At 49.2% G+C, this 25575-nt stretch overlaps 1 protein-coding gene across 4 annotated transcripts in view; it reads left to right on the forward strand.

Moving 5' to 3' along the window:
* RBM19 (RNA binding motif protein 19) overlaps positions 1-25575 on the forward strand; it is a 125056-nt gene that overhangs the window by 47837 nt on the left and 51644 nt on the right. Inside the window, exon 22 of one of the 4 annotated variants that reach the window (XM_068563197.1) lies at positions 9966-11961. The exons of the other annotated variants lie outside the window; for them this stretch is intronic. Coding sequence (XP_068419298.1) covers positions 9966-10050 — 85 coding nt within the window. The 3' untranslated portion in view covers positions 10051-11961. Of the gene's footprint in view, positions 1-9965; positions 11962-25575 lie in introns of those variants that run through there. 4 annotated transcript variants of the gene reach the window in all.

A 25575-nucleotide genomic window follows, 5' to 3' on the forward strand; every position in this document is an offset into this window, starting at 1 on the left:
CAGCCTTGATTTGAGGCACCTGGTTTCTGGAAGGCAGTGATCTTCCAAGAAAGAGGTTCTCCAGACAGGGCCAGCCTCGTGAACATCTGACCTGTGTAGTCCCTCAAGGCCTCACACTTGGTTTCATGCTCTCCTGTCGCCATCTTGAAATTCTTAATTTTCCAACAAGGGGCCCTAAATTCTCATTTTACACTGGGCCCAGCAAGCTATGTAGCCAATCCTGCCCGAAAACCAATGGAAAGATCAGGAGATTCGGAGCCAGAGTGTACTTTGGCAGTCGGCCAGCCTCAGTTTCCTCATCTGCAGGAGGGGACTGACAGTCACGCCCACTTCTCCTCCCTCCCCAGGCGGTGAAAGGCTCACCTGAGAAGCAGGTGCCGTCGTTGATTCAGTGCCTCTCTCCTTATAGCAAAGGTTGCAAATTAGCAGGGTAGGTGCGGCCCCTGGTGTGGCTTACTTGGGCCCACACAGTGTTGGGGTCAGGGTGGCGGGGACGAGTTGGTGTCCCGTATTTGCCGAGCATGGGCTTTCACATCCAACCCTGGTTTCTGACCTGGGAAAAAAATCGACAGATCTGACTCCGTCAGGCCCGGGTTCCTATGTGGCCTTGGGCCGTTGCTCTTCGTAGTGGCTGCTCACACCTGCTCTTGAACTTCCCACCCGGCCCACTTCGCTCTTTCTTACCCACCAGCCTGGTAGACACAGAGTTCATGATTCCTGGCTGAGCGTCACAGCGGATATGGGGACCAGACAGCCCCTCTCTGGCCCCTCCCCCTCCTGCGACTTCACTTACAAGCGCCCCGGGTAATGTATCGCATTCAGCCATCCTGCCCCTTAAAGGCTGGCCTCGATTTGAAAAATGTCCACAGCACAGAGGCATCCTTCGTAGGTGATGATGATGGTATAGCGTTAAGTCTACAGTGCAGTCAGATAAGGACATGCAGCTTGGGTCCAGCCCGCCTGGGTTCATGTCCCACCTCCACCACTTCCTAGCCGTGTGACCTTGGGCAAGTCACTTACCCTCTCTGTGTCTGTTTCCTCATCTGGAAAATGGGCATAGACCTCCAGAGGACATATAACCTTAGCAGGCAGTTATAAGGATTGGTTTTGGGAACAGTGCCTGGCACAGAGCAAGCAGAGTTAGCTGGAATTCTTGCTGTTGAAAATGAGGCCTTCAGCTCACCCTTCCGCTGGCTCACTCCCGACCCCCCCAGCCAGGGTAGCTTGGCCTGTCCTCTTCTCCCACGGCCCCCATTCCCGTTCCACCCAGCCCGCCTCACAGCTCCCCTTGGAGTGCTGTCCATGCGGCTGTTTCATGTCCCTCACTCCCCACCCCCAGACACGCTGCCTGGTTTGCTGCAGTGGCCACAGGCCCCTGGTACGTAGATGGTTCTCAGTAAATGTTTGCTGATCACATAGATTTAACTGTGCAAAGCCTTGCCCTATGGAATCTGATAAAGATAGGGCGTGTGAGACACAGAGAGGTTAAGGAGTTTGCCCAGGGTCGCACAGCTCTGAAGCGGCACAGCCAGGTCTTTCTCACTCTGGAGCCCCCTCACCCCCACCCCTGGGGTACTGTCCCCGGAGGTCAGGGATGTCAAGTGGGAGCCGCTGGCAGAAACGCCGCCATCTCTGGCAGGCTAGGCCTTCGGCTGCAGGCTACAGATGGAGAGCTTTTCATCTGAGCCTTTTTTTTCCCTCTTCCTCAGAGGTGTGAACCACCTGCCAGGGGTGTGAATGGGTGAGCTCACAACAGGTGTCCGGAGGCCTTAATTACTGGGCTTGCATCTCCTGTCCCCGGTGCACCTGTTGTGCCCACTTTGTGGGCAGTGTCCGTCTGTCCCAGGCCTCCTTTCCTCCTCATTTCCTCTCGCAGTGACCGTGACCATGGAGGAAGGGCTGAAGACAGCTTGCCTGCCGAGTTCCTCTCACGCGCTCCCCCCTTGTCCCCCGCCCAGTGGCAGGGTCACTGCCCGTTTAACTCCTGGTTGTCAGCAGCTCTTTTCCAAAAGCTGCAAGCCCTGTAACCTGCTCTCCGCAGGGGCCCGGGACGCATGGGGCCACTTCCCGTTCATTAGGGAGAAACTCTGCAAAAAACAGGCTTGGGCAGTTCACAAGAGCCAGCCTGGACCATTCCAGAAGGGGGGTTGGGGGTGGGGGAGGTGGCGGAGAAAACCCTCAGCCAGGTTCTGAAAGGGGGGTGGGGTAAGGAGGGCGCAGCTGTCCCCAGGTGCCTCCCCACCCCCGCTCATCTCCCACCAAGTGTACCCCCGCAGAGCGACCCTAAAAAGGCACTGCATCCACTGATCAGACCCAGCCATGCTCATTCATTGTCTTGTTGTCACTGGCTGCTTTTAGGCTGCAGCAGCAGAGTTGGGTAGTTATGACAAAGACCAGAGGATCCACAAGGTTATAAAATACTATCTGGCCCTTTATGGGGGGAAAGTTTGCTGACCCCCGGACTAAATTAAACCCAGGGCCTGCAGGGAGATGGGGCATGCCCTAAGGGGTTTTGGCTCTGTTTTCTAGGTTTAATTACACACATAAGGTATTTTTTTCTTCCCCCTTTTATGAGACATACAAACATTACAGGTAAAGCTATAGCCCCACTGACCCTGCTGAAGATAAGGTCTCAGCTCAGAGAATTGCTGTGTTCATTTCTGCAAACCACGTCCCCACTCTGACCCGCTTTTCTCATCAGAGGTATCCCTGCTCCTCTGACTTTGCTGGGGCTTTTTTTTTTTTTGGTTTGTTTTGTTGTAGGACTGTTTTTTACAAGCAGTTTTAGGTTTACAGCAAAATTGAGAGGAAGATGTAGAGGTTTCCCACATGCCTCCTTGCCCCCGTGTGTACGTAGCCTCCGTGACTATCAATCAGCATCCCCGCCAGAGTGGGACATTTGGACTCAGTGAATGTGTAGTTTGCAGCATTTTGTCTTTTTTGAGTAGCACGTGCTCCTGGGAACATTCTTGTGTATGTCTGTTGGTGGCCATGTGCATGCTCTTCTATAGGTTGTACCTGTAGGAGTGGAATTGCTGGGTCATGGGGTGTGCGTATTTCAGCTTCAGTAAATATTGCCAAGCAGGTTTCCGAAGTAGTTGTATCAGCTTGCCCTTACTCCATGAGTGTTCTGGTTGCCCCTTGTCCTCGCCAGCACTTGGTAGTGTGTGTCTTTCTCTTTCTAGGCGTGTCTGGTGAGTATACAATGGCATCGTCATGTAATATTAACTTGTGCTTCCCTGATGGCTAAGGAAATCAAATGCTTTTTCATACATTTATCATGATTTGGCTATACTCTTTTGTAGAATGCCTATTCAAGTCTTTTGCCCATTTTTTAAAATTGGATTGTCTTTTTTTCTTATTAATTTTCTTAATTACTTTTTATATAATTTTATATATTCTGGGTTCAAGTCCTTTGGTGGGTATATGATTGCATCCCCTCCCTCTCCCATCCTGTGGGTAGCTTAGTGGTGTCCTTGGATGAACTGAGTCTCTTAATTTTAAATATTGTCAAGTTATCATTTTTTCGCTTCCTGGTTAGAACCTTTTGTGTCCTATTTAAGAAATCTTTGCCTCCTCCAAGCTCATGACGACAGTCTCCTATGTTTTCCTCTAAAATCTTTGACCTTTCACAGGTAGGTATGTAATCCATCTGGAATTGATTTTTGTGTATGGCGTGAGGTAGAGATCAAGGGACATTTTTTCTTCCCACATGGAGATTCAGTTGGTCCAACATCATTTATTGCAAAGACCATTCTTTCCCCTCTGCTCTGCAGTACTGATTTTGTCATAAATCAGGTGACTGTGTATGCGAGGGTCTGTTTCTGGACTCTCTAATCTGTTCCACGGGTCTGTTTGTCTACCCTTGTGCTAATACGCACTGTCTTAATTACTGTGGCTTTGTAATAGCTTGCTCTGTGGTGTCTTTGTTCTTCAAGACTGCCTCGGCTGTTCTCGGCCCTGTGCTCTTCAGGTCTTTGGGTTTTATTCCTCAGCAGCTGGAGGTTCTGAGTGGAGGGAGTGGTGGGATCTGACTTCCATCTGTGAAATATCTCGTGAGGAGACCCGAAGGGAGGTTTTCGCAGTCCCCTGGGCCAGAGGTGATCGTGGCTTGGACCAGGTGTCAGCCGTGGAAGTGGGGTGCCAGATCGGTGCCGGGGGGTGCATTTTCAGAATCCTGCTGATGGCTTTAATGAGGACCGTGATGCAAACAGGAGTCAAGAATGACCCCTATATTTAGGTCCTAAGCAACGAGCTGGACGATCTGGGGCCAGGGCAGTCCGAGGGAGGCGTCAGCTCCACTCCACACGCCCACCCTTTCCTCACCCTCGATGCATCACACATAACAGGGGCCACGGCGTGGTGCCAGAGTTGCACTTCTCAGTTGATCCGTCCACGTGTGTGCGTGTGTTTGGGGGTTCGGCAACACCTCCGGTTCGGGGCCGCCTGTTAGCTGCGTGGACGTCAGCTGTAGCAGCCGCATCGCTCTGTCAGTATCCCTCATGGGCGTGTTCTCTGCCGTGAGAGGGAGGACTGTTGACAGTACTCCGGATGTTTGCACAGCCCTTACCAGCGGGCCCTGCCGGGGCCTGGAGTGCCTTTGTGCTCATGATTTCATTTGTTTCTTCCCGCACAAGCCTGGGGAACAGCCGCTGATGAGGCAGGTGGCTGCACAGTCATAAAACCCCGAGCAAGTGGCAGAGTCGGATTCATGCTCCCAGCCACTCCCTTTCTCTGCTCCTGTTCCCGTGGCACGTTCAAGGGATAGAGACGTGCCTCTTCTCACGTATCCATGTGGCTCATATCTATTAAGTCCTTGGAATATGCCTGTGATTTTCCATGTCTATGATGCTTATCAAGACCAATCTATAAACACGTAACATGTGCTCACCGTGAGCTAAGTACTGTGCCCGTTTCAAAGTGCCCGCTTCTGCCTCTGGGATCACTACGTTCTAAGAAAATGAGGGGCCCACCTGGGAAGATGATTATAGTTACAAGGCAGAAACAAAAAAATGCGGAAGAATGGAATTCTTCCATTAAGGGACTGTCCCAAAGACAGAATGCAGGAGTCCTTGCCTAACCTCTTTTTATTTGGGAAAAAGATCTGGGGTTCTGAATGGACTCCAGGGTTCACACGAGCCAGCTGTAGAATGCAGCTCAAAGGACTTACATGGTCCAAATCCCAGAGGTCCCCTCCCCACCCTGTGGTGTGACCACATCTTGGATCCAGCTTTTAATGTGGGGGTCCCTTGGTTTAGAGGGGAGAGGTGTGAACTAACCAGGCTGTAGCAGATTAGAGGAGCCTGCAGGGCGGAGACGCACAGCAGATGTTACTGGGAATCAGATTTCCGCTCAGAGGAAAAACATGCAGATGCACACTCCTGTCAGAATAGCTGAAAGCAAAAAAACAAGAGTAACACAAAATGCCGGCGAGGATGCAGAGAAACTGGATCCCTCGCGCATTGCTGGTGGGAATGTAAAATGGTACATACAGCTACCCTGGAAAAGAGTGTGGGCAGTTTCGGACAAACAAGACAGGCACTTAGCACGTGACCCAGCAGTTGCCCTCTTGGGCATCTATTCCAGAGAAATGGAAATTTGTGTTCATACAGAAACCGATACACGGGAATCCCCTGGCGGTCCAGTGGTGAGGATTCCACGCTTTCACTGCCCAAGGGCCCGAGTTCAATCCCTGGTTGGGGAACTAAAATCCCAAAAGCCGTGCAGCGTGGCCAAAAAAAAAACCCTATACACATGTCCAACCACTGATGAGCGGGTAAACCAAATGTGGTCTATCCATACACTGAAATGTTATTCTGCCATAAATAGGAATGAAGTACTGAGAGCTGCTACACCATGGATGAACCTCGAAAACATTAAGTGAAAGAAGCCAGATACAAAAGACCACATATTATATGATTTTATTTATATGCAACATCCAGAATAGACAAATATAGAGCGAAGGAAAGTAAATTAATGGTTGTTTAGGGATGGGGAAGGGGTTGGGGGTGATGGCTAAAGGATATGAAGGCTGATGAAATTTTCTAAAATGGCTATGGTGATGATTGTACAACTCTGTGAATACACTGAAAGCTGTGGGATTGTGCACTTTGGGCGAATTGTATGGTATATGAATTGCATCTCAGTAAAGCTGTTGGAAGGAAAGAAGCGGCACACAAATGTTCATAGCAGCTTTATTCATAACGTCCTTCCGTGGGCATGTAGTTAAACTGTGATGCATCCATACAATGGACTATGACTCAGCACTAAAGAGGAAGAAACCATTGATGCATGCAACAACGTGGGTAAATCTCTAGAGAATTATGCTGAGTGGACAAAGCTAATCCCCAGAGGTTACATACTGCATGATTCCATTTATATGGCATTCTTCAAATGACAGAATGACAGAGATGGAGAGCAGATTAGTGGCTGCCTGGGATTATGTAGGCAAGAAGGGAGGGAGGTGTGGCCATAAAAGGGTAGCACAAGGGATCCTGTGATGAAACCATTCTGTGTCTTGACTGTCGTGGTCACACGAGTGTACATGTGATAAAATTGCATAAACTAAATATGCACACACATGAATACATGCAAAACTGGTGACATCTGAGTAAGGTCAGTGATAGTATTACTGTCAGTTTTCTGGTTGTGATCTGTACTATGGTTTTACAAGATGTTACCATTAGGGGAAACTGGGTGAAGGGTATATAGGATGTCTCTGATTATTTCTTACAACTGCATGTGAGTCTGTAAGTACCTTAAAATAACAAGTTGTTTGAAAACGAATATCCCAATCCATAACGGATAAAAGAAGGCCACTTCTTGAATTAGTGAATTGCCCGTTACAAGGCGTAAGCAAATGAAGGCTAAGGTGACTGTTTGTTAAGGATGCTATGAAAGGGATTTCTGATGGAATGGGAGGCCAGGCTCACTCCCTGTGAGACACTTCCACCCTTAAGTATGTCAGCAGTAGAGTCCGTTCTGCCAGAGAAAGGAAAATCCTCTGGGCTGTGGTGTCTGCGGAAGGCGCTCTGACTCTGTGGTCAGAAGGAAATGAACTCTCGGCAGCCTCACAGTTAATAGCCAGGGTGGAAGGGAGATGGGGCAAGAGAAATCATCGCAACTTGTGTAAAGATTGTATCCTCCTTACAACTTAAATCTCGGCTAATTGAACCCCAGGAGATGAAAAGGCTGGTCTAGTAAGTATATTTCACCTCCTAGGATCTCTTTTCATGTCGTAGGTTTAGGCATGAACCCGGCTATAGGAAAGTATTAAAGCTTCAGTTGTTTGCCACGTGAGGCTGAAGTGTTTCTGCACCCTTTTCGGAGAGCCAGGGAACCCAGGGAACCCCCCCGGGCTCTTGTCCGACTGGGCGCCTCCAGGTTCTCTGTCCCGCAGGCTGGGCACAGAGCCCTGTCTCTCAGAGCAGGCGTCCCCCCATTTAAGATCCCGGGAACGTAGCCCCGAGGACTCTGGTAGAGATGTGCTCTGGGTGACACTTGCTTCATTTCGGAGGGCTGCTGTGCAGAAAACCCCACGCCAAACTCTTTGCTTCCCTCTTTGTATGATTCTGCTCCCTGCCTACCAGTATGTCCACCCAGCGCCGGTCAGAGGATGTAAAAGGGACAGCAGCACAAACCAGGACGAAGCAGCGCTTGCCCAGGTGGGGTACTCAGGTTACCTGAGTTCTCCTTTTCCATGCCGTCTTGTCCCCCGGTCATCAGAAGTCGGCTGTCAGCTTGGAAAGGAGCCAGTGTGATTTTCCACGTGAGACCACCCGGCCCAGGGAGTCAGGAGACCTGAGTTCTGGCCCAGCTCCGCCTGGCACCCGCTACGTAACCTTGGGCACTTGGCGACTTCTCAGAGCCTCTGTTGGTTGAGTGAATCGGTGGTGGGGTTGGGCGAGGCCAGCCAGAGCTATCTGCCAGAGCAGATAGCTTCCCCCTCGCAAGCCGGCGTAAAGCCATTGGCCACGGCTGCCGGAGTTCTGTCTTGGAGGATTGTGAGGCTGCCTGGGCTCCGCAGGAAATGGCACTGTAATTGATTAGCAATGTCTGCCAGGGACACGGGCGCAACGTCTGTGATAGGCAAGCAGCCGCAGGTATTCGCCGAAGATTCTGGTACTTATCGCGTGTCGCCAGAGCTTTTACGTTTCTGTCTGCCAGACTGACTGGTAGAGCAGTCCCAAACCACAGCCCATGTGGAAGTGGACTTAGCTTTCCTCTTTAAAAAAATAACAATAAACTGAAAGTCGAGAGGATACTTCTTTCGTTGTTTTCTTCCTTCCTTTGCAATTCCGTAGATTTGGTCTCCCATCACAGCTGACATTTCCTTTCGCCCCACGCCTAGACTGATTGCAGAGTAGTTGGCAAAGCCCAGACGGTGGAAAGGGGCACCCTGGGGGGAACGTGCGGTTCCCAGGGGAGGGTGGGTGGGGGAACGGGAAGGGTGCTTTGTGCCTGATTCCCACCACAGCCGCCTGCTCTCACTTCCTCTCTCTGCACTCAGTGCCTTTTCAGTTACAAGGTCTCCGCGCTTTGTCTGGGCTTGTTGGGAGGGCAGCAGTCAGCTCATTGTGGCCACCCATAATTGTGCTGTGTGTCACCAGCACCCTGGTGCTGAAAGGCGGCGGGGAGGGAGCCCCAGGAAATCTTGGGAGGCTTCTGAGTAAGGACAGGTTCTGAATCCTCTCCTGTCTCAGAGCTTTCCATGGAAAAGGGGTCTTGCCACACTGCTTTTTAGTTAAGAAATAACCCGTGGGTTTAGCAAATATTTACGAAGCATCTCTAATGAGACAGGGGCTTTGCCAGGTGCTGGGTTACAGAAACAAACGTGAACTCCCAGAAGGGAAGGGACTGTCTTGGTTTAAGGAGAAGTGGATACAAGGTTCACTCCATTAAAACCCTCACAGCAGAGGCCAGGTCATACACGTCGTTGGTCTGGTGACAACTTCGCCAGGACTCAGCGTTCGTCTTTGTAGAATGGCAAGATTAACAACTGTATCCAGTTTGCCGTAAGGACAAGGTCAACGATATTGGTAAAGTGCTTGGCCCTTCTGCAGTCCAGAGGATGTTGTGTCTGGTACCCAGAACTCCCAGAATACACTAGGAGGGCACCGCTTACTCCCAGCCCTGCTACTAACTAGCCGAATGCTCTTAGGAAGCTTACCTTATCTTTCTGGTCCTCCCCAAGGACACTCTGAAGTGATGGAGCTTAACGACAGGAAGGTCTCTGGAAGGGTTTTATTTTCAAGGAGCATTTCATAAAATCATGGGCCACGACCGTATTTCTCAAACTTGAGAAATGTATAAAGAGCCCTCCATTTAAAGAAAAAGAAAAATCTCATGGTCCTTCCCCACACAGCGATGATGTAAATATTTTTATTACTATGCTACTTAACTATGTACAAATGTAAAACCCAGAATAAACAGACAACTTACGCTCATGGTTCTCTTAGGACCATAAAACCAAAACACATTTTCAAATTAAATACAAACAAAATTCAAAATCAATAAAATTCAAATTAACAACATTATTTTAGTGTGATGGCTGATGTTGTTTTGCGGAAACCAAATTCAGAATGTGGGTTTTAATATTAGAAAGTTGTAGCCTCAGGTCCAGATCTATAATCGGTTTCGCTACTTTTACGTCAGTCATACTAATGCAGAGGATGCTTATTTGCATAAGTCAGTACGTGCAGGACGGGAACACCGGTTTGAAGGCTTTATTTGCCGGTTCAGCATAATCAGACCTCTCACTTGTCTAAATCTCAGCCAGTCATCAGACACCCCTTTTCGGGCAGTGTCGCTGAGTGGTTCTGTAAAGTCATCTTGATCACTTAAAAATAAAAGTTAGCATTATAGTGTCATTGAAAATATCAATGAATGGATAACCAATTTCTTGTAGACTTGAGGACAGAAAAGTGTTTCATTGTTCATGCTGGCTAATCGATCTCTTGTTGCAGGTCGGTACGTGTAAACATCAGTTCTGCACGATACAGCGTCTGCTCTTACCCTGAGTGCTATCTACTCCAGTTACAGGTCTTCTGAGGTCAGCGTACTTATACCAAGACTCTTAACAGCCCTGTTACAATACACACATATATGCACATATATTAAAAATTACATTATCTAAATGCAAACAGAAAATGTTAAGATTATCCTACAAAAGTAGCTAATCCTCTCCACATCCCTGCCCCTACCCTCATACACATACCCAAATCGATCTGAGAGGCAGTAGACCTCACGATGAGAAACTCTGTTCTACTAAGGAGGCTCTTACCATAGTACAAGCTCTGAGTCCGAGGTACTTGTGGGGTCCACTTAGACCTGTAGATCTTTTTCCCTGCCAAGCCTGCTTATGGTTGAAATGCCACTGGTTTTTATGCAGTTCATGCTTGTAGGAGTCACTCATCTGGCTTTGGTCACCCAAAGTTAAATGAAGCTTTTGGAGCTCTTTAGCTTGCCCTCCCCATCTGAATTTGCTGGGGAAAGGATGGGGGCCGAGGTGATCATAGAAGGCAAAACAAAAGGCTGCTCAGTGCGGGGGCTTTGTGCTAAATCCAGCACCACCCGTTAGCTTCATGATTCAGAGCACCAGCACTGTAGTCTGTGACCCCCTCCAGAATTGTTCAGTATTCAACCTGTACAGCTGAATGTGGTGCCCCTGGGAGTCCATCAGATCGGTGCTTCAATGTTGGCTCCTCCATCACCCGCTATCAGAGTTGGACAAGTCATTTAAATACCCCGCATCTCAGTATCTGCATCTGTAAAATGGGGACCATAGTACATACCTGTCAGGGTTATTGGCAGAATTCAATGAGGGGATGAAAGTAAAGCCGTTAGCCCAGTGAGGTGGTTCCCAAACTGTGCACCGAGGCACCTCGGGGTGCCTCAGTGAACACACAGGTGCACTGAGGGCTATTTTAGGTTTTCAAGAAAAACAGCAGCAGCAGCAGCAGCCATGGTGCCAACCACTACTAATTAGTTGTTTAGACCTATTAATGGTTTAGACCATCAAGCTGTTATAACCAAACTGTTAGGTGTTTCTTTTGGCCTAGGAATGCCGTGAGAAAATTACTGAGGCATCAGGGCACCGTGCATGAACCAAGAAAGTTTGGGAACCTGTGGCCTAGTGTTTGGTACCAATCACAGCTCGATAAAGAGTAGAGATTGTTTTATAACAATATAACCAGAAAGGCTGTGCTGGCCGCAGGATTCCGTTTCAGCTCTGCAGACGTTGCACTTGTGGGATTGGTACCCAAGATGACTAGCCTGCGCCTCCTGCCTCCCCTCGTTTCACTTCTGTTTGCTGGTAAAACGCATTTCACAACATTGATTTCCCAGCTCAGATTTTGGAACAACCCCAGGCTGCCCGCAGTCATCTCAAAGGGGTGTCGTGAAGCATCCAAAACATAAAAGTCTTAGAAGGAAATTAATTCACTTGAGTATCCATGCCTCACAGAGTTCCTGGCAAGGGCCAGCACCCGCAGTCTGGACCCCGGCATGGGGAAGGGGGGCGGCCTTGACCGCCTGATTTCTGCAGAGGACAGCCTTGACCGCCCTAAGCCTTTGAAGTGTACACGGCCCCCAGCTGAGAAATCCCTCTGAGCTCTCACAACATCATATGTGATGGGCTGCGGCCCGGGAGGATTTGCCCGGCTTTCCCTGCACTGGCGAACAAAGCACATTGCAGGGAAGATATGTGAGCCCAGGGCCCAGGGTTTTATGTGTGTGGTTTGGTGTGGTTTGTTTTAATTCCCTTCCTCCTTCTAGTGGCCTCTGGCCGTCTGGCGGGATTGGGGGGTACGCCTTAGCCTGCAGATATTAGGTTAAACTGTATGAGCATGCCAGTATGTGGTCAACTTTGACCTGCAAAACAACACTTCTACTTAGTTCAACCTAATGGTAATTGTTCGCCCTTAATTGAATCCCTTCCATGCAACCGTCAGTTCCTCGTGTGTGCGCTCTCTTTTTATTAATCTTTTTCTTTTAAAAAAATAAAACTTAGTTGCATAACTAAAACAGGAATATGTTTTTCTTGTTGAAAGAAAGAATGAAGGCCAAAACCCTCGTTCATCAACTGCCACGCCTGGTTGGTGCCACCCTCCTCCCCAGAGAAACTTACATTATCAGTTTGGCAACCCTCCTTCTAGATCCTTCCTTGTGCATTCCATATATATGTGAACCTGAAGACAACATACGCAGTTGCGTTGGGTCCATTTAGACCGAAATGGTGCCCTGTTTCATGCATCGTTAAGCGTTTTTCCCTCCTCTGAAACGTATCTTGGCGATCTTTCCGATTTAGTCCCCGTAGCTCTGCCTGGTTCTTAATGTCCTACGTTATCTCTTTGCTCCGAGGGAATCATGCAGCCCATTTTACAGATGAGGGAAGTGGAGTTCAGAGTGGGGAAAGTCACAGGGCTGGGAGGTGGCAAAGCCACTTCTGAGTCCCAGCCCAGGCTGAATTTTCTCCCCCCAGCAGCCTTCCCCTGTTCCCGAGTCTCCAGCAGCCTGCTCCGTCATCCTTTACAGACTGACGTATTATAACTCCCGCCAACCCAAACCAAGTTGAGGGATGGGGCTTCCTGGCAGACCCACCATTCAGGTTAATGGAGAGTTACCATCGATACCATGGATGGCCAATCCAATTTCCAAGGAATTAGAATAGAGTAGAATCTACTTAACTTTGGAACTCGGTGGAGTGTAATTGAATGTTTGACGATCAGGGCCTGCAGGGCCCCAGGTCATCATTAAGAATATCAGTTACCACTGCGCAAGCCGGGCAGAAGCCTTGGTTAATGGGGCATCCTGGCTGCTGGCCTGAGCGACTCTCACTGCGTATGGCGTCCCCTACGACAGGCTTTGTCCTCTGGCCAGAAAAGCAGGCTTAGAGAAAGGGGCAGCCCTTATCCAGTATCGGAAAGCTCATGGACATCTGGGGGTGCATCACGTGACTTTAACATCGTCCCACTAGGTGCATCCCACTTGAGCTTCTGCAAAACACTTTTGGCCAGAGTTTGGACTCTGCAGTCAGGCAGCACTGGCCTGAGTCATAGCCCAGACCTTTCCTTGTTTGAAGGAATAGGTGTACAGTTTCTTCCCTTTTCAGGAAAAGGAACCTCTGAGAGCTGAAGGAGCTTCAAGGTGCCAGCAGCTTGCCTAGGAATCTGTATAGGAACCTTGTCTTTTTACCTCTACTTGCAAGTAGATTCTTCACCTACTTTCGGAAGGAACAAGACCTCAATTCGGTCAGTGTAGAAGTTTAAGAAAAATGTCAGTTGGAAGAAAATTATATTACAACTCCCAGGCTGAGGAGTCCTTCAGTAAAGCGGTACTTAAGTCTGAGCTCCCTAGCAACCAAAGCAAGAAGGGGAAAAAAAAGCACCAGCGCCTGCTAATTCTTGAGCTACCACCCAGCCCTCTAAAGAGATTCTGCTCCCGTGCAGGGCTCCCAAGGGACTAACAGGATGATTTTTTTTTTTTTTTAATGTTTTTGCACAAATTTACAGCCCTGTTGTGGAACAGAATGCAAAGTTTACACGAAACGTTAAAATGAGTACAAGATAAGTTTGCCTTATACTCACTGAGTCTTTAGAAGTGGGCATTTATTCTCATCTGCCCTTTGGGTTAAGGTGCATCTCTGAGAAGTTTTGAGAAGTCTTAAGTCATACGTGGAAAGAAGGGAATAGAAAGGAGGGGGGTGGGGGGTGAAAGAAAGAAGATGGTGCCAGGTCAGGAAAAGGTGGAAGACCCGGTGCCGGTCACGAGTGCCAAGCTTGTGTTACGGCGCTGGCCCCCTCTGTGAGTGTGTAGTGCATGCCAAGGGCAGCACAGTCCCGTAGAACTCTCTGCAACAATGGAAACGTGTCCAATATGGCAGCCATTAACCCGTGTGGCCGTTGAGCACTTGCAGCACGGCTTGTGCAGCTGAGGAACTGAATTTCAGTGTTGTTTCATTGAACCTTAAATAGCAAATTCAGTGTTTTCCCTTTTAATTTGCAACAGTCACGCACAGTGGTGGCTGCCATATTGGACAGCACTGTATGACAGTGTTCATACCTTTTGATCTAGTGATTCTGTCTCTAGAGTTTTACCCTAAAGAAATGATTGGACATATCAACAGGCTTGCTGTGCGGGGATCTTCCATGAAGGGTTGTTTATGGCAGGGAAAAATTGGAAATGTTACTATTCAGCAGTGAGGGAGGATGGGTTAAGTAAATCACGAACGGAATGCCAGAAAGTCATCAACAGCGTTCATAAAGAGCGTCGCTGAGAGGGGAAATGCTTTTGTCCGGCAATTAGGTGAAGGAAGCAGGAAATCCAAATAGGGTACCATGTGATCTCCGAGTAAACACGCGTAGAAAAAAGACTGGAAGGAAATGCCCCAAGATAACAATCGCTGTTGGTAAATTGAATGGCACTTCTTACTTCCTTCTCTGCATTACTGTGCATTTGGCAGATCGCCTACGTGAGCATGAAGATTGCTTTAGATTCAGAAGGAAAAGTACTTCTTCAAAATAAGACAGCTGTCTGTTGCTCTATCACAGTTTCAGGGACCAGGGGGTAGTGGTGCGTGGAGGGTATTTCCTGAAATATTCTGGTCAAACTCCAGACCCAGTTCACTTGTAATAAACCCTCTGAGTGGTTCTTAGCTTTCTCTCTGCCCCATCTCTGTTCCGTATTGCCCTTGAACTCCAAAGCCAACCCTTTAAAAAATCTAATTGCACTGAACGGAGACAGGACAATATACCACTTTAGTGGGGTTCTTTTGCTCAGCACTTTATAGAATTTCAAAACTCTGTCATATACAGAACTCTCTTGAATCTTTCTTTGTTATTAGCAAGGCAGAGTTTTACTCTTTTTAAAATCCTCTCTTCCGATTAGAAAAGTAACCTCATTCCAGAGTCTTCGGGAAATTGAGCACAAGCCAGAGAAAACCGCCCATCTCCCCACCACGAGACACAGCAATCCCCTTTGTGGGTGCCTTCCCTCATCCTCTTTCATATGCCTCTGCAGGCAGGGCAGGTATTAATATCACCATTTCACAGATGAGGAGACAGCAGGTCAGAGAGGTTAAGTGCCTCGCCTGAGGTCTCGTGGCTGGTTAAGTGGCAGAACCGAGGCCCGAGCCTGAGTTCTAGTCTGCGTTCTTTCCCCGGCTCTATAGGTGAGGTTTGACGTAACCCCCAAATAGGCTCCTCACCTATTCATGGGATGCTGAGAGCCTCTTGTCCTTCCGAGTGTAGCACTTAAAAGCCTTCTATAATGGCTCAGCTCACAGAGTAAGTTACACTGGGCTGATCCTTTCTTTATGGGAGTTTACTCTTTAAAGTAGGCACGGGTGACACAGGCGGGGTTATTCAAGATGTGCATTGTCGCACACAAAACGGAGTAAGCTAAATGTTTACCCGACACATGGGCGGAGGAATAAAGGCTTTCTGCAGGGAAATGAGTGGGAGGAAAGAGTCATGTGGAAGAGGTTTTAATCCAGGCGGCATGATTGCACTTCCCTGGGACAATTATCCTCTGCCTACCTTGAATTTAAATAAAGTCCCTTTAATGGCTTGTTCGCAAAAGCGCTCTTTTTCACCCGAGCCTGAGCCATTACCTCGGCTTCTCTGAATACAGCCGAGCTCAACCCAGAAGGGTTTAAAAAAACAAAAAACAAAAAAAAACAGTGTATTTCTACGGGCCTCCTGAGTATGGCATGTACTCTGGAATTTTCAGAGGCATTCTGTATCCTCAAGCAAATGAATGTTACAGCCCCTGCCTCCTCTCCCACCTGGATGATCCTAGCCCTGCCTTAGATCCCAGGCAAGGGCTGGCCCTGGCAAAACGAGAAGGAAGTTTCAGATCCGCCTGCCCCTCTGCTGCCCTAAGCCGCCTCCATCCTAGGAAACACGGAGAAGTGCTGACCACATGCTTTGTATTCCCTGGGGCTTATTTGTGCTTTTCTAAACAAGTTGTGCTAATGTTGGCTTCCCCAGGGGAGTAACAGCCCAAGTTTGAAGGAAAAAGTTGGCCTGATAATAAAAACACAGCCCAGAGGCCCGGCTGTGGACTGTGGGGAGAGGCGGCAGGGCGGGGAGTGAGGTATCCTGGGAAGGAGCCCGCGGTTCTCTCCCTGGGGCTCCTGATACAGCCTCCCTGGGTGGGTGGGTGGACGGAAAAGACCCCCGGGGGTTGTTTCCACTCAAAAGATTCCATCAGCACATCCAGCTGCATCTCGGAGTGTGTAGCACCCCTTCAGGGAAGGATGTCGGACCCATTTTAAAGGCCTGTGGGATCCCCTTTAAGGGGAATTGGAATGGGGACAGTCTTCCATGTCTAGCTGGCTTGGGGGCTTTTTCCTGACCCATGTCTCCCCCACCGTGGCCAGTACTCACCCCTAGCGTCTCCGAGCGTTCCCCGCCGTGCTCGGAAGCCGGTGGGGTGGGGGAGGACGGCGGCTCGTCCCCACTCACGAAGTCACTCATTTGTCTCTCATTTACGAGTTATTATCGAGCCGCCGGTCGTGAGGGTGTTTTGACAGCAGCTGTCAGCAAGGTGCAGGCAGCTGCCATCGCCTCCGATTGGCTGAAGACTCCTATGGCAGTGTGTCGAGTAACATCCCAGCCTGCCCCGCCCCCTCCCCAGCCAGGAGCAGGGGGGACCAGGGCACCAAGGGAGAAAAAGCAAACAGAAGAGCGCAGAAGGCAGACCACCCCAGCCACTCCAGGCCCCAAGGCAGCCCCAGCTCAGCCCGGCAGCCTCCGGAATCCTTAGCATTTTTCTGACTCCCGCTAGAGAAGGCAGCTGTAAAAGACTCAGATTGTGTCTCGTGTTTTGTTTAATTTATTTTATTTGAGGTTTTGGGCAGCGAGGGAGGGGGGATGAGAGAGGATCCATCCCCCTAAACAACCATTTAGGCTTGTCAGAGTTCATTTATTGAATTAGCGAGGTTACCACTCCCGGGGTCCCAGCTGCCAGCCAGCAAAGCCGGGGTGGATGCAGCCCCTGAGCCGGGAGCCGGGGAGGGGGGCGCCGAGCAGAGAACCAAGCGCTCTAAGCTCTGATCAATTATGGTTACTTTTTTTCTCCCTCTGCTCGACTGAAGTGCAGAGGAATGCGTGTGTTTTCCCTTCTCCCTTGAAGAGTCTCCTCTCTTCATAATATCAGTCATTCCACGTGTTTCTTTCTAAGCGCTGTGCATCCAGGCAGGGGAATAAATAATACTTTGTATTCACTGCCTTTTACCTAAGCCATTTAAAATTCATTCTTTTCTCCTCTTTTTCTTTTTTTTTTTTAAGTATGGGGGAAAAAATGTCAGTGACACCAGAAAGCAGATGTTTTGTGATCAGGAAGCGAGCACACGTCTGCCTTAAATTGAAGGCCTGCGGGGCTAATCTCAAAGGCACAGTGACTGCAGGAGAATGTAATCTTTGTGTACCCGACAAGGGAGACCATGTGTCATTCTTGTTTCCTACCCATAAAATTCCCAGATCAACTCAGACTTCCACAATGGGGGTCTCTCACTTTGGGTTTCGGCCGCTGCAGTCAGACTTGGGACTAAGGTGGTTTGCGTGTTATAGATGTGCACCCACCTCATCCCTACTGATTTCCCTTGCCCGTTGGTACCAGAGAGCTGAAAAGAGCTACATCCTCATGATGCATCTATTTATCTATAGCAGGAGTGTTCAACCCGGGGCATTTGTGCCCATCAGGGGACACTCGGCAATGTGTCTGGAGTTACTTTTGGTTGTCACAACGTGGAGGGTGCTAGTGGCCTCTAGTGGGTAGGCGCCAGGGATGCCGCCACACATCCTACAGGGCACAGCAACAAATTATCCCGCCCTGCACCATCCTGTCAGTGGTGCAGAGGTGGAGAAACCCTGGACTGTAGGGAAAGGGACCTTTTGCAGAGGAAACAGCAGAGGAGCTTTGAGTGTCCCAGAGTTTCTAAATAGGGGTGCTGTTGGCATGCGAAGTGGGGTGGCTATCTCATGCCTAAAGAGTGTTTCACCTCTATAGCTGCCACTTGGTCAATGCCAGTGATGTCTCCCTTCATTGTGACAACCAAAAGCAGCCCCCACAGATCCCTTGGGGGGGGGGGGGAGGGCGCCCCTTCCCTTAAAAATCCCTGCCTTTAATTTTGTGTTCAGTGATGACCACGTGCCCAGTGCCAATGTAAGTTCTCGCACATCCCTCTTCATATTTAATCTTCACAGCAGTCCCAGGAGGTCAGTGTTTTTACCTCCATTTTAAAGATAAGGAAGAGAACTGAAGCTTAGAGAGGTGACATCCCTTACTTGCAGCTAAGAACCAGGGAAGACAAGAGTTAAAACCCAAACCTGTCAGAGGCCAAACCACTCAACCACTCTGCTCACTGATCCTCTTGGAGCCTCAGTTTCCTAATCTGTTAAATGGGGGGAAATGATAACTGTCCTCCCACCTCAGATGTTTTTCTTGAGACTCTTAAGAGAGAATGCACGTAAAGGGCCTTTGAAAAAGTACAGAATACAAATGTAAGGAAATTTCAGTGATTGTTGTACCTGCCAAGAATCTAAAACCACATGAATAGTGAAAAGCGTTCTTCATGAACCCGTGTCGTCAGCTGAGTCAGTGACCATTGGAATGTGGACTTAGAAGAAGGTCAGGTTTAAAGCCAGACTAGGTTGGGGCCAAAATGTGCAAAGTGGCTGCAAAGCAAATACCCTTTGGGTGATGTGCTGTTGGTTTCTTGAGGATTGTTTACATGCTATGTCATTAAACAGACTGGTTATATAATGGCATTTCAAAGGGAATGTTTTTAAAGCATTGAGTTTTTACAAAAAGCATCACAGGCCTAGTAGTAAAGTCCCCCAGCTCAGAATCTCAGTAGAGCAACATTCTGTGCCGTCTCTCTCTCCCCAGCTTGGATGGGTGACGGGGCGGTGGGCTGCAAGTCGGGGGGACCAACCGCAGATCTGGCTGCACACCCAGATCACCTTGGGAGCTGTAGGGAAGCCTGAGCCCCACCCCAGACCAATTAAAGCGGAACCTCTGGGTACTGGCTTTTTTTTTTTTTTTAAACACCTAAATATTTAATAGTGTATTTCTTCAAAAACAAGGTTCTTTTTATCATTGTGGTGCAGTTCTCAAAATCAGGAAATTAACTTAGATACAGCCGTCTTATCTAATCTGCAGACCTTATTCAGATTTTGTCCATTGTCCTAATAATGTCCTTTGTAGGAAAAAAAAGTCTGATTCAAGATCCATCCTGGGATCACATATTGCATTTCGTTTTCGCCTGTCTTTAGTTTCCTCTAATTTTGGAAGCATTACCTGGCATTTCTTTTGTCCTTCATGCCCCTGACAATATTGAAGTCTACTGGCCAGTTGTTTTGGGTTGGGTCCCCCAGTTGGGTTTGTGGGATTAGATTGGATTAGATTAGATTGGATTGCGGCTCTTTGGTGGCGACACCGCGGAAGTGGCGTCCTCCACAGTGCCTAGTGTCAGGAGGCACATCCAATTCGTCCCACTGCTGGCGATGTTATCTTTGATCACTTGGGTAAAGTAGTTTCTGCCAGCTTTCGCCACTGTTAACCTGTTTCTGTTCCCTTTGCAATTAATAAATATCTTGGGGGATGCTTTGGGGCTCTACAAATATCCTGTGTCTGGGCTCACTGTACTGCTTTTAGCATCCACTGACGGTGCGTGCCTGAATTATTCATTACCAAGCTGGCTACCAAATGGTGATTTTGTAATTCATTCATTCCTCGTGTTTATTAGTTGATATTCTCCTCCTGGGAAGGGCTTTTCTACCCGTTCCCCCGGGCCCTGTATTTATTTATTTATTTATTTGATTTCTATCAGTATGGACTCGGGTTATTCAATGAGTCATAACCCATGATTATCATTATTTATTGTGTTATTGAAATTGTCCCCAGTTAGACCAGTGGGAACCCCTTCAAGCATGGTTGTATCCTTTTGACATGTCCCTATCTTTTTTTTCTTTTTTTGTTTTTTGAGTACTTCCTTATTTTCTGGCCTAGCAAGATATTGCCGACTCATCTTGTACTCTCTCAGCTCCAGGCCTGGAATCAGCCATTTCTCCAAGGAGCCCTATTTCTTCTCAGTGGGTGGTGGTATTTAGATACCAAGATCTGGGTGCCAGGTGTGCTCAGGGGTCTCATGGCCGCTGGGCCAGGGTTTTAGCACGTTTGGGGCTGGATAATTTTCTGTGATAGAGGCTGTCCTGCACATTGTGGGAAGTTTAGCAACATCCCTGCCCTTTACCTGCTAGATGTCGGAATCTTAGTGTCTGGAAGCAGTGGGGGCTCCAGAATTTCTTCAGTGGGAGAGGTAGGGTGTTTGCAGGCACTCGTCTGGGAGCTGCATTCACATGGTAATGAAGCACATGTCTTACTTAGAGAATAGGTGGTTGACCAGTGGAAGTCCTGAAGGCTAAGGTACCCCCAGGCCACTCCTTGGAGCCGTCCCTGGTCTTGGTCCCGCTCCCCTCCCCATAACTCTCTGAGCCCTCCCTCTCCCTCTGCCTAGAGCTCTCATTTAAAATTTACGCCAGCTCCAGAGCCTTCTCTCATTCCTCCTGGTACTAAGCAGGCTTTGTCTTGCAACTCTTTTTAGTACGACCTTGGAGCGCTTTTAAAGTAAAATATGCTGGTCCTTTACCCCGGAGGGGGAAGAGTATTGCTAGAACACAGAATTATGGCGGATTGGGATAAGGCTTTACAGTTTGCAGAGCCCTTCCGTGAACCCCTGTGGAGGTGACCCAGCCTTTGAGGCCAGTTCACACATGGGGTCAGTGACTTGTTCCAGGTCCCAGAGCCCCACGGGCCAGGTTGCCTATGTCTCTAAATGACTGGTTAAAACGCAGAGAGCCAGGCAGCCTGTTAATCTGTCCATTCCAAGATGAGTGAGGTTTTCTTTTCACCTGGAGCCAGGGGACCCAGCAGTGCCTCTCCTCCTGTATTACTGCCGTTCAGTGTCTGGCACCCTGACTTCCAGCATTTTCTCACCTGAGAGGGGAGGACACATCCGCAGACAGGTCCAAACTGGACCTCCCAGAGAGGCCCACAGAGGCCACCAGGACCCTGCCTGCTAATGGGGCCTGGAGGTTTCATGGCGGATTTTTGAGTATGAGAGGGTCAGCGACCCCGGGTGCTGGCCGGGTGCACAGTCAGTAAGGTGCAGTCCTGGACACACCCCCGGGGGGCGCAGGGTGCGTGCATCACCTGTGTGATGGGGTGGGGTTGGCTTCCATCCAGAGGGGTAATTGGCCACCTGCAGAGCCATTCCCCGTCCCCTGTTATCTCAGGAGTCAGTGGTGTAAGGAAGCGACAGTGGTCTGTAGAATGAAGGGTTTTCTCCAGCTCCTAGAAGCCACCTCCTCTCAAGTCAGGGAGACAGGAGGTCACGGGGCCACAAATGTGGCTCCATTTCTTGTCCACACCCACCATCCAAACTGCTGCTTAGCACAGCATCTTGCCCTCCTGTCCTCTCCCGTTCCCAGCTTCCTCTTCCTCCATGCCACGGGCCCCTGAAGGAGGGAGGAAGCCACTCAGAGGCTTTGACAAGCAGTGGCTTTAAAGAAAGACCCTCCAGGCTCTGGATATAAAAGGAATGTAACTGGAGGCCAGAGGAAGGCACAGTTAGGAGTAGATGTCCCTACGATTTTTCAAATTCACTAGTTTCTCTCCTGCAAAGATAGATAGGTGAGGCATGCCCACCTGGGTCCTTGTAAGGAATGTTCTCACCCTCCCATCTTTCCAACCGGGGACCTTCTCTGGCTGCGGGAACTTCGATTATTTTTTGGAGGCGGGCACGTCAGGCCACACGACACTCATCCTCCGTCCTCCCTTCCCACGACAGATCGTTAAATGATTCCAAGGGAGCCAGCGCTCAGGCTAAATGACCGCGACGACCGTATTATGGCAACTGTACCTGCCTCTGGTTCTGTCACTTTCTTTCACCGAGAAACTTGGTCGAGAAAAGTCATTATCAGGGCCAGGCAGAGAATCCAAGACAATAAGTGTTTGAAAGCTCCCTCCCATGTCCACACACCCATTGGGTTGCCTGTGTAACAAAGCAAATTGGGGGGATGGGGCATTTGGGGGGTGACTCGTAGGTGTCTAAGTTGACAGGCCAAAAACTAAAGGGCGTTTGCAGGCTAAGTGAAATTTGATGACAGCAGTGTTTTCAGGAAGAGGGGGAGGCAGAGAGGGTCCCTTTCTTTTTGCAGTTCTGATTTTTACCCTCATTCATTGGTTTCTCGAAATATGGAGTGCATGGTAGGGCCATGGGGGGTACATAGGTGGCCAAGACCAGTGAGATCCCCGCCCTGGCAGAGCTGATGTACGCGTGGGGAAGGGGACATCAGACAGTGATACACGCAAGGCTGACTCGTTTTGGGGTGATGGGGTTGGTCGTGCCTTGGAGCATAGCTCATGTGGTTGAGGAAAGCGTCCTTGAAGAGGTGACTGTGACCTGAGACTCGAAGGATGAGAAAAACCTAACCTCATGGAGACGGAGGCAGGCGAGCTCCAGGCCTGAGTCAGCGCAGCTCTAACTCAGAGTCTAACCAGGCGTGGCCGCTACGTCATCCTGCGCCCAAAGAATTTGAAGCCACTTGAAAGAGGACCCTCGTTCGGACAGGGCTAACAGAACAAGAGCCTTCTTATCTGCCAGTGTGCCAACTGGGAACGGAACTCATGCCTCTGCTTTAAGTACTCCAGTGAACACATTCCGTACAGGTGTGGGCAGGATTCTGGAACCCACAAGGAACCGGTGGGGGGTGAGGGAGGAGGCACCCAAAGATCAACAGCAGAAATCTGTCGCACAGAGGTGTCAGAGGTAGCAAGTGAAAGTACCGGATGCCCAGTGTCATTTGAGTTTCAGATTTAAAAAAATTTTTTAATAAGGTGGGTCTTTTAAAGTGTAAGTATGTTGCATGCAGTATTGGGGACATTCTTATCCCGAACAGTTATTTGTTCTTTATCTGAAATTCTTGTTTAACCGAGTGTCCAGTGTTTTATCTGGCAGCCCTCATCACTACCCCTGGGATGGGGAGCCAGTCTGTGGTCCAGCGTGGAGGAGGGGCTGCCTGGGGGGGCTGTCGTTGTATCAGAACTGCTGCCAGAGAAGGGCCTGCAAAGCACAAGCACGCTGGGAAGAAATGCTCTAACCCCTCCCTCCAACCTGCCCACAGGGGAGTTAGGTGATGCCCTCCATAGCGCATCTGAGAGGGGCAAAGGGAGGAGTCTGTGCAAGTGAGGGCAGTATTGGGGCCAGAAAACCTTGGCCTCTGGAGGGTTCCTGCAGTGGAATATTGGATGTCGCCTGAGCTCCCTGGCAGCCTAGGGAATAAGGGAAACAAGTGGTCCCACTAGGCTTCTTGAATACCTGGATCAAAGGGAGAACATTATTTTCTTAGCACTAAACTCTCAAGAGGAAGAAATGAAGTAGCAATCCAAGTATGGTTGAAGGGATCAGTATTTGAGGTGTCAGTGGGTCTCCTTTCTCCCCTTTAGAAAAATATATACAAGGAATTCCCTGGCAGTCCAGTGGTTAGGACTCCACGCTTCCACTGCAAGGGGCGCAGGTTCAATCCCTGGTCAGGGAACTAAGATTCACAAGCCACATGACGTGGCCCAAAACATATATATATATATATATATATATATATATATGTGTGTGTGTGTGTGTATATATATGCGTATGTATGAGCGTATGTATATATATGTGTATATATACACACAAATTGTATACATGTATATATAATTGTACATATTGGGTGTATTACATATACATATAGTATATATAAATATTATATTTATACATATGTGTAATTATTTTTATAGAACATGCACATAGTATAACAGCTATAAAAAGGGATAGAATAAATGGCAAGTATGTATCTTCATTTGGTTCTCCCCAGGCCAGAAGCTTGGAGAAGGATTTAGGGACAGAGAGTGTATTGGCAGGTGACCCGGGGAGCAGTGAGGGGAGGTCGGGGAAGAAGCAGCCATACACAGGGGTGTGACCGAGGCCACTGCTCTGAGTACCAGGGCCTGATCCCACGGAGACTCCTGAGAACAGTACAGGAGGCCTTTCCAGAGCAGTCCGCCTGAGAGCCTGTGTCCTGCCAGCTGAGCACTGCCCCGCGGGGCTGGGGCTGCCCTGCACTTGGGATTGAGCAAGCGCCTGGGGCAGATTGGGGGCCGCTGGAGGTGGGGCACTGGCAGGGAGGGGGAACCTGAGCGCTCACGAGGACCGGCCACCATAGCTGCAGCCAAACGCCAGCGTGGCGCGGGGCAGGTGACGCAGGGTCTGGTCCCTCGTGCTGCTCCCCACAGGCAGCCGCTGCAGCTGATGTCTTATGTTTCTCTCCAGAAATAATACTGTGTGCACATATACGCACCTGTGTACTGCCTTCTTCCCGCCACTTTTTGTTTTAACTCTCTGGCACCTGTTGTTTTTTTGTCTTGTCTTGTTTTGTTTTGTTTTCCACTTGATCACCTATCTTGGCGAGGATCTAGTTTGGGGAGCAGTTTTCCAACGTTAGAAATAGATGACCCCGGACTGCCTTCCTACCGCCTGGGAGGCCACTGTCCGTGGCGCGCTGGCTGGGTGAAGGTCAGGCTGAGGGTGTTCGCGTGGCGGGGAGGCGGGGGGAGCACCGGGATCTTCCGAGCACCGCATCTCGTCGCTCCCGGGGCAGAGTGACCGGCCGGGTCTTCCCTTCTGCTGGTCCTGTGGAGAAAAGCTGGGTGCGGGGCTGCTGGGGTGACGCCAGGCCCAGCCGTCTGCGATGGCAGGCTCCTGGGAAACCATCCCTCATTAGGCCCCCTTGGGCAAACGATGCCTTGGGAGGGCCAGGCGGAGAGGCCTAGGGATGCTTTCTGCCAACCTCGCTAATTACCAGCCGGCTTGGATTTTCTCAGTGCCTCTAATAGCGCCCCATGAGCATACAGGCAGACCTCGGAGATATTGCGGGTTGGGTTCCAGACCACCTCAGTAAACAGTATCACAGTAAAGTGAGTCACACACATTTTTTGGTTTCCCAGCGCATGTAAAAGTTATGCTTTGACTCTGTTGTAGTCTATTAGGTGTGCAACGGCACTGGGTCTAAAACAACAGTGTACCTACCTTAATTAAAAAGTACCTTATTGGGACTTCCCTGGTGGTCCAGTGGGTAGGACTCGGCACGTTCACTGCCGAGGGCCCGGGTTCAACCCCTGGTCGGGGAACTAAGATCCCACAAGCCCCGCGGTGCGACCTCAATAAATAAAGCAATAAATAAAAAAGTGCCGTATTGCTTAAAAATGCCAGAATGGTTACAATCATCACATCAAAGATCACACTGATCACAGATCACCATGACAAATATAACAATGATGCAGAAGTTTGAAATATGACGAGAATTACCAAAATGTGACACAGAGACACAAAGTGAGCAAATACTGTTGGAAAAATGGCACCAATAGACTTGCTCAATGCAGGGTTGCCACAAACCATCAATTTGCTAAAAAAAAAAAAAAAAAAGAATAATGCAGTATCTGCAAAGCGTAGGAAAACGAGGTCTGCCTGTA

Source organism: Eschrichtius robustus, chromosome 14 (genome assembly GCF_028021215.1).
Source record: "Eschrichtius robustus isolate mEscRob2 chromosome 14, mEscRob2.pri, whole genome shotgun sequence".
In the NCBI taxonomy this organism is placed as follows: domain Eukaryota; kingdom Metazoa; phylum Chordata; class Mammalia; order Artiodactyla; family Eschrichtiidae; genus Eschrichtius; species Eschrichtius robustus.